This window comes from Salvelinus fontinalis, chromosome 3, assembly GCF_029448725.1.
Source record: "Salvelinus fontinalis isolate EN_2023a chromosome 3, ASM2944872v1, whole genome shotgun sequence".
In the NCBI taxonomy this organism is placed as follows: Eukaryota; Metazoa; Chordata; class Actinopteri; order Salmoniformes; family Salmonidae; genus Salvelinus; species Salvelinus fontinalis.
The window spans coordinates 36,202,451-36,211,099 of NC_074667.1; the positions used below are offsets into that span (position 1 = coordinate 36,202,451).

At 43.1% G+C, this 8,649-nt stretch overlaps 1 protein-coding gene across 5 annotated transcripts; it reads right to left on the minus strand.

The window, feature by feature from the left end:
- On the minus strand, positions 1-8,368 carry LOC129846492 (heterogeneous nuclear ribonucleoprotein A1-like). Of its 5 annotated transcripts, none has more exons than XM_055914450.1 (12): positions 8,212-8,368; positions 7,410-7,526; positions 3,952-4,098; positions 3,565-3,775; positions 3,365-3,442; positions 3,231-3,272; positions 3,019-3,090; positions 2,740-2,904; positions 2,425-2,616; positions 2,194-2,263; positions 231-332; positions 1-96 (listed from the first exon to the last, which is right to left on the minus strand). In XM_055914450.1, the coding sequence occupies exons 1-10, from the start codon at positions 8,221-8,223 to the stop codon at positions 2,202-2,204; spliced, it is 1,098 nt and encodes a 365-aa protein (XP_055770425.1). In that variant the 5' UTR covers positions 8,224-8,368; the 3' UTR covers positions 1-96; positions 231-332; positions 2,194-2,201. The 5 variants fall into 5 exon arrangements, with proteins under 5 accessions (XP_055770425.1, XP_055770419.1, XP_055770413.1 ...); XM_055914444.1 differs by having other exon boundaries at positions 231-1,673; XM_055914438.1 differs by having other exon boundaries at positions 2,407-2,616.
- Positions 8,369-8,649: the final 281 nt, after the last annotated feature.

Below are 8,649 nucleotides of genomic sequence, written 5' to 3' on the forward strand. Positions count from 1 at the left end.
TTAAAAAAACAAAACATTTTATTGCAAGTTAGTACAAAAGTTTAAAACTGTCCAGCAGCATTCCTGTAGTGTCCCTTCTATCCATTTAAAATGACACTGAAAGACAAACGTTAAAGCAATTAAAACCACACAAAGCACACCTCATCTTTAAATAATCTGATATTTTGCCTGCACAAAGCAGAGAAAGTGAGGCATCACAAAAACAAAAGTTTAAAAATAATCCAGCATACCCATGTCATAATTGGTCCTGCAACCGCTGGTCATCTCAGTACAGGTGTAGAGGGGCAAGATAAGGTGCACGCGAGGTGCACTAGTGCAGACATCTTACATTCCTGAAAATGAGAGAGATATTAAAGAAAGTACATACATTTTTAGTGCTACTGAGTGACTTTATTCTAGATTCATGCACTACCAACATTAGTGTAACCAGATCTAGTCATTAATGTTGAGGATATCCGGCCACTTTTGTTGTCACAAATGCAGTTGAGTAGCAGTCAAGGTTTGCATCATTCAGGTAATTGGGCAACCAAAAACACTGGTAGTTAATTCACTAAATCTATAGCCCTCTTATTCTAAGATGAAATACCTTTGCTGGAATAAAATGCCTATGGAGCCCATGTTAGTGAATTTACCTTGAGACTTAACATGGACTGCTAACATTTTCAAAAAGGTGAGTGTTACAAATACAAGAGTTGATCAAAAATCTCTTCTTACCTACCAGCATGGTATATAAAATACCCCTTCCTTTCTCGAGCTGCCTCTCGCTAGTCTTACAAGAGCAACCATCTGTACTCAAAGACTGCTGCTGTCCCCTGCTTCACTGGCTCCTCGCGGGGATCTTGCTACTTCTCTCCCTTAGCTGGTTCCTCCCAATGACTAGCCTCTCAGCTGGCTCCTCCAATTGATAGGCTAGTCTCAAGTTCTGTGTGTAAGCTAGACTCCAATTGATTGTGAAGCTATGAGCCAACAGAAAAGCCATTAAGCAAACTTTTATTTTGTCCAGTGGCAACAATGCTAAACTTTAGGGGAGAAACCGTCCCGGCGGCCCAGAAGCACAAAGGCCTTTGACCTCTGTAAGCAAGCAGGGTATTTTCACCATAGGCAATGAGGTAAACCATCTAAACAAAAATGCACTTTCTAAACAATAACATGCTTTGATACTGAATATGGAACATAACGCAAGTACTCTGAGGATTTTCCAATTACACTTCATACCATCTACTCATCTGTTGAGGACCACTCATCTCATGTAACACAATCAACAGGAACCCATCAATCAAAATACACAATGTAAAAAAACAAAACTGAAAAGCGGTTTATTTAATCTTGATTTGGTGGCGGTTACATCTTAAAAACACCATATAGGTGTGGGGAAAATCAAAACACCCTACATAAAACCTTAGTGGAATGCTTTACACTTCAAAGACAAAAACAGCAAAACTACAAAATCATATAATCCTGCTGGGAAGCATTTGACAAGAACGGTTTGAAAAGGACCCACCCATTCCCCTCCCTCCCTCTCCACATGATTTTTCCTTTTCTACTGTACATTTCTCTTCATGTGGCAGATGTAAACCTGCCACAACTGTGCTTGGCTGAGCAGATCTAGGGGGTAAACCTGCTGCTTCCTTTCCCTGTCACCTCTCTGGCTCTCCTCTCCTAAGTACTGTAGCCTGTTGGACAATACGGAACAACATTGTTAAACTTTTGCACCTTCCTTCTTTCGTCATTATCAGCTACATTTGAGTGGGGTCACGAGGAGAAAAGCCAGGAGCAAGCCTTCAATTCAAGCCCGTTGCACTGCATAGCAAAGACAAGGAGGGCAGATTGTGTGTGTGGAGTTGGGGGGGGATGTTTCGAACTCAGTCCAATCCATATATGCCAAGGGGCTCAATAGATGGTAGATTCTGTGAAAGTAAAGGTTTGCTGCTGGATCCCCATACAGAACTCAGACAATCAATTTCAGCACATGTATCACGGTATATGATTGCCCTCGAGCCTAGGCCTACTGGCCATATGTAAAGGGAGTGGTTTGTTTTCTAAAAACAACTATGCTGCATCTTGGACTAGGCTGTGCCAAGGAAGCCACATAGTGGAAATGGCAATCTCAATTCCTCCAATGTACGGACTCCAAAACTACATCTAACAGTCCAATCTAGAGGTGCAGTGCAATTTTTTCAGTACAGTGCTTACCTCAGAACCTAGAACCTTCGACCTCCGGAGCCCCCTCCATATCCACCACCGGAGCCTCCTCCGTAACCACCTGCAGAATGGGCCAGGCCTTATGTAAGTGCTCAACTCAAGGGACTAGCTACTAGGGAAACGCCTATATTTTCCTCCCTTACAAATCCAGGGACTTAGGCTGTTCTTAATTACCTCAAGGGGAAGTAACAACATGGGACTTACCACCACCACCACCAACACCACCACCACCACCACCATATGGGCCGCTGCTCCGGCCCCCTCCACTGCCGCCGCTATAGCTGCCGCCTCCTTTCATTGGGCCGTAGCTGGAGGACGACTGGCTGTTGTAATTGCCAAAGTCATTGTAGTCTCCACCACCACCACCACCACTTCCACTGCTGCTCCCACCACCACTACTAGCTCCGTAGTTACCTACAAGAGGACACAGATAAGAGTTTTAAATTCCAAGCTATCCATCACACACAGCTATCCTGATACAAAACTAAGTGATGGCACTATTTATATGTGCAGCGCACCAATGCTTGGTTGACCTACCACCTCTGTAGCTTCCACCACCACCACCTCCATTGTTGTAGTTGTCGTATCCTCCTCCGCCTCCTCCATAGCTGCCACCCTGGTTACCATAACCGCCGCCCCCTCCCCCACCATAGCCCCGGTTGCCACCACTATACCCGCCGGGACCTCCACCATAGCCGCCACCTAAGGAAATAAGTCAAACAAGTTAAGCTTTAGGACAAACTGGCAAACCCTCACGGAAACATTGCCCACATTTTATTTTACAATATCTAGAAAAAACACAGGAGAAGAACTCACCATTGCCTCCATAGTTATTGTATCCATCGTTATCACCATATCCTCCACCTCCTCTACCTCCACCGAAACCACCTAGAAAAAAATAATCGTTACAAATGTGAGAATAACTTGAAGCCTGCATTGCACCTGGGCAACCAACTAGTAAATTAATTCCCTACGGAACAAGGTTGAATATGGTTTAAAAGGAAATAAAAACCACTGAGTGCTCATACCTCCATATCCGCCACCTCTACCAAAGTTTCCACCTCTTGGCCCTGAAATTCAGACGTCAAACAGGTCAGTCACTTTCTCAACATCACATCTAAAGCTTCAGTTGTTGTTGGGAGTCAACTGCTACAATACATACCGGACCGGTTCATGTCTTCCTTTGACAAAGCCTTCCTCACTTCACAGTTGTGGCCATTCACTGTATGATACTTCTGGACTGTAAGCAGAGAAAGGAGACTGTTAAAAACAGATCAGTAAATTACTTGACGAAAAAAACTAAAACATCTAAAAACACAATAGCAGCTTTTCTGTATCAATGGTGTTGACTTGAGAACTTACTGACAATCCTATCGACTGCATCATGATCATCAAATGTAACAAAGGCAAACCCCCTCTTCTTCCCGCTGGTCCTATCAGTCATGATGTCGATGACTTCAATCTTGCCAAATTGATCAAAGTAGTCCCTAAGGTGATGCTCCTCTGTGTCCTCCTTGATGCCACCCACAAAGATCTTCTTCACAGTGGTGTGAGCACCTGGCCTTGAGGAATCCTGTCCAACATGACATTCAAAATATTAAAATCACTTCAAAAGACAAACAGAAGATACTCAAAAGGAAATGAAAAACAATTCCATTACATATTCAGAAACTCCAGCAGCACCCGAACACCAAAATATGTGAAACTGGGAGGTTTCTATGTTTTATAGTCAAAGCAGACATCGCTCACCTCTCTGGACACCGCTCTCTTGGGCTCCACTTGGCGGCCATCAACCTTATGAGGACGAGCCTCCATTGATGCGTCAACTTCATCCACAGAGCTGTAAGTGACAAAGCCAAAGCCCCTCGATCTCTTTGTGACTGGATCTTTCATTACCTGAGGAATTCGGAATTGAACCGTTAATTTTCTGATAAAATTACAAAAGACCATAATATGTACAGTACCAGTCAAAAGTTTATTTTGACTATTTTCTACATTGTAGAATAGTGAATACATCACAACTATGAAATAACACATATGGAATCATTTAGTAACCAAAAAAAGTTAAATCAAAATATATTTTAGATTCTTCAAAGTAGCCACCCTTTGCCTTGATGACAGCTTTGCACACTCTTGGCATTCTCTCAACCAGCTTCACCTGGAATGCTTTTCCAACAGTATTGAAGGAGTTCTGACATGCGCTGTGCACTTGTTGGCTGCTTTTCCTTCACTCTGCAGTTCAACTCAAATTTGGACTCAGATTTCCACCGGTCTAATGTCCCTTGCTCATGTTTCTTGGCCCAAGCAAGTATCTTCTTCTTCTTGGTGTCCTTTAGTAGTGGTTTCTTTGCAGCAATTTGATCATGGAAGCCTGATTCACGCTGTCTCCTCTGAACAGTTAAGGTTGAGATGTGTCTGCTACTTGAACTCTGTGAAGCATTTATTTGGGCTGCAATCTGAGGCTGGCAAATCTAATGAACCTATCCTCTGCAGCAGAGGTAACTCTGGGTTTTCCTTTCCTGTGGTGGTCCTCATGAGAACCAGTGCCACCATAGCACTTGATGGTTTTTGCAATTGCGCCTGAAGAAACTGTCAAAGTTCTTGACATTTTCCAGATTCACTTCCTTCATGTCTTAAAGTAATGGGCTGTTGTTTCTCTTCGCTTATTTGAGCTGTTCTTGCCATAATATGGACTTGGTATTTTACCAAATAGGGCTATCTTCTGTACACCACCTTGTCACAAATGATTGGCTCAAACGCATTGAGGAAAGAAAATCCACAAATTAACTTAAGGCACACCTGTTAATTGAAATGCATTCCAGGTGACTACCTCAGTCTCAATGTCAACAGTGAAGAGGCAACTCCAGGATCCTGGCCTAGGCAGAGTTTGAAAGAAAAAGCCACATCTCAGACTGGCCAATAAAGAAAATATGAAGATGGGCAAAAGAACACAAACACTGGACAGAGGAACTCTGCATCCCGGAGTTGCCTCTTCACTGTTGAAGTTGAGACTAGTGTTTATTTTTTAAAATTTTATCCCCTTTACTCCCCAATTTTCGTGGTATCCAATCGCTAGTAATTACTATCTTGTCTCATCGCTACAACTCCCGTACGGGCTCGGGAGAGACGAAGGTCGAAAGTCATGCGTCCTCCGAAGCACAACCCAACCAAGCCGCACTGCTTCTTTAACACAGCGCGCCTCCAACCCGGAAGCCAGCCGCACCAATGTGTCGGAGGAAACACCGTGCACCTGGCCCCCTTGGTTAGCGCGCACTGCGCCCAGCCCGCCACAGGAGTCGCTGGAGCCCGATAAGACAAGGAAATCCCTACCGGCCAAACCCTCCCTAACCCGGACGACGCTAGCCCAATTGTGCGTCGCCCCACGGACCTCCCGGTCGCGGCCGGCTGCGACAGAGCCTGGGGGCGAACCCAGAGACTCTGGTGGCGCAGTTAGCACTGCGATGCAGTGCACCTAGACCACTGCGCCACCCGGGAGGCGAGACTAGTGTTTTGTGGGCATTATTTAATGAAGCTGCCAGTTGAGGACCTGTGAGGCGTCTGTTTCTCAAACTAGACACTAATGCACTTGTCCTCTTGCTCAGTTGTGCACTGGGGCCTCCCACTCCTCTTTCTATTCTGGTTAGAGCCAGTTTGTGCTGTTCTGTGAAAGAAGTAGTACATAGCGTTGTACGAGATATTCAGTTTCTTGGCAATTTCTCGCATGGAATAGATTTAATTTCTCACAACAAGAATAGACTGACGAGTTTAAGAAGAAGGTTATTTGTTTCTGGCCATTTTGAGCCTGTAATCGAACCCACAAATGCTGATGCTCCAGATACTCAACTAGTCCGAGGCCAGTTTTTTATTGCTTCTTTAAAATCAGAACAGTTCTCAGCTGTGCTAACAATTGCAAAAGGGTTTTCTAATGATCAATTAGCCTTTTAAAATGATAAACTTGGATTGGCTAACACAACGTGCCATTGGAACACAGGAGTGATGGTTGCTGATAATGGGCCCCTGTGCGCCTATGTAGATATTCCATTTAAAAAAAAAATATATATATATATATATATATATATATTCCAGCTACAATAGTCATTTACAACATTAACAAAGTCTACACTGTATTTCTGATCAAGTTGATGTTATTTTAAATTGACTTTTTTTTGTTGCTTTTCTTTCAAAAACAAGGACATTTCTAAGTGACCCTAAACTTTTGAACTGTAGAGAGTGTGTGTATGTATGCATATATTTTACACACAAATATCAACGCAACATGTAAAGTGTTGATTTCATATGTCACAAGCTAAAATAAAAGATCCCAGAAATGTCCCATAAGCACATAGCACTCACCTGTTGGTGAGCATTTCTCCTTTGCCAAGATAATCCATCCATCTGACAGGTGTGGCATATCAAGAAGCTGACTAAACAGCATGATCATTACACATGTAAACCTTGGGTTGGGGACAATTGGCCACTAAAATGTGCAGTTGTGTCACAACACAATGCCACAGATGTCTCAAGTTGAGGGAGAATGCAATTGGCATGCTGACTGCAGGAATGTTCACCAGCACCGTTGCCAGATAATTGAATGTTAATTTCTCTACCATAAGCCGCTTCCAACGTCATTTTAGAGAATCTGACAATACGTCCAAACAGCATAACAATCGCAGACCACGTGTATGGCGTTGTGTGGGCGAGCGGTTTTCCGATGTCAACATTGTGAACAGTGTCCCATGATGACAGTGGGGTTATGGTATGGGCAGGCATAAGCTACAGACAACAAGCAGCATTGTATTTTATCAATGGTAATTTGAAAGCACAAAAATACTGTGACAAGATCCTGAGGCCCATTGTGAGGCCCATTTTTTAAAGGTATCTTTAACCAAAAGATTTAACCAACATTTTTTATTTATTTAACAAGGCAAGTCAGTAAAGAACAAATTCGTATTTACAATGACAGCCTACCCCGGCCAAACCCTAAAGACGCTGGGCCAATTGTGCGCTGCCCTATGGGACTCCCAATCCTGGCCGGTTGTGATACAGCCTGGAATTGTACCAGGGTGTGTAGTGACGCTTCTAGCACTGAGATGCAGTGCTATGAGTGTATTTCCTCTATATGAACAGTAACTCATAAAAAAAAAATAACTATGAAATTGTTTAGTTGATATTTTTGTTCAGTATTAAAAAAGCAATACAATACTCACCACACAATCTGTGAGGGATCCCCATCTTTCAAAATGGGTCCGCAAACTCTCGTCGGTGGTCTCGAAACTCAGCCCACCAATGAAGAGCTTGCGGAGCTGCTCCGGCTCACGGGGAGACTGAAATGAATGCGAGGGAAACATACTGGATTAGAAGCAAATGGGGATCATTACTAGCCATAGCAGGTCAGGTCTACTACTACGATCAGAAATGGCCTACCGTTACTAGCTAGTTAGGTACGCGGCCTGCTGCTTTAACGCATCGGGAGCCTGGGTTGGTAGGCATTCTAGGAATAAGCCATTTCGCTAACGCTAGCTATTAAACTATCAGTAATACAAATTAACAAGCAGTGCACATTTTTAAATTAATTTAACTCAAACACACTAGCGCTTTTTGCTTATTCAAAGTCCGCGACAAAAGCGTATCTCGCAGAGCTAACGTTAGCTATCTAGCGTCACCGCACGCCCTCTACTATCTAACTGCCTAGGTATAATGGCGGACTGTACACTTTACTTGATGCAGGCGCCATAAAAATGCAGTTGCAATTGTGAACAAATGGGCGAATGTTTACAAAAATCCATCTTCATAATAAGTTGTGAAAATACTTATGACTCGCTAAATAACAATGCTGACAAAGACCTTTACAGCTGCAGATCAAATGGCCTCCTGTCAGATCAAATGGCCTGCTGTCATGTTTAACGTTAGGTAAGTAATACTGCGTCGCCTACAAATAGCATAACTGTTACGGACTCAAACGCTACAACCTATCAGCACGTTAATGAATAGTAATCAATACAAACTTACCTCCTTCGACATTCTTTTTTTTATTTTATATATATAGTTCGACCGTAGCGTAAATAGAAACGAGCTAATTCATGCGAGAGCTATTGCCAAGCTAGCGTAAGCTGCGCTAGCCTAGAGACTCAACAGCACTGCTGTGATCAGAATGAACAACATAGTGATCCGCCCCTCCAACACCGTGATCTTCTTGTTCTTTGGGATTGGGTTGGTGGCTCGCATCCTATTTAAAGTGTATACACCGCCACCTACTGTACTGGAGTGTGAGGCCATTCACGGTCTACCTACATTAAATTCTCTGTGATACGGTACTGTAAAATTGGGTTAAAGGAAAAATTACCCTGACAACTATTAGACCTCTCGAAATAAAAAATAAATATAGGAATGTATACAAAAAAAAACACCACCCCATTCCACTATTTACCCTATCTAATCCTACTCCAG

Coding starts and splice junctions, on each gene's coding strand:
- LOC129846492 (XM_055914438.1), bottom strand. Junction 4,099..7,409: donor GATCCCTCACAGATTGTGTG/GTGAGTATTGTA, acceptor CGAATTCCTCAG/GTAATGAAAGATCCAGTCAC. Junction 3,273..3,364: donor GGAAGACATGAACCGGTCCG/GTATGTATTGTA, acceptor TCTGAATTTCAG/GGCCAAGAGGTGGAAACTTT.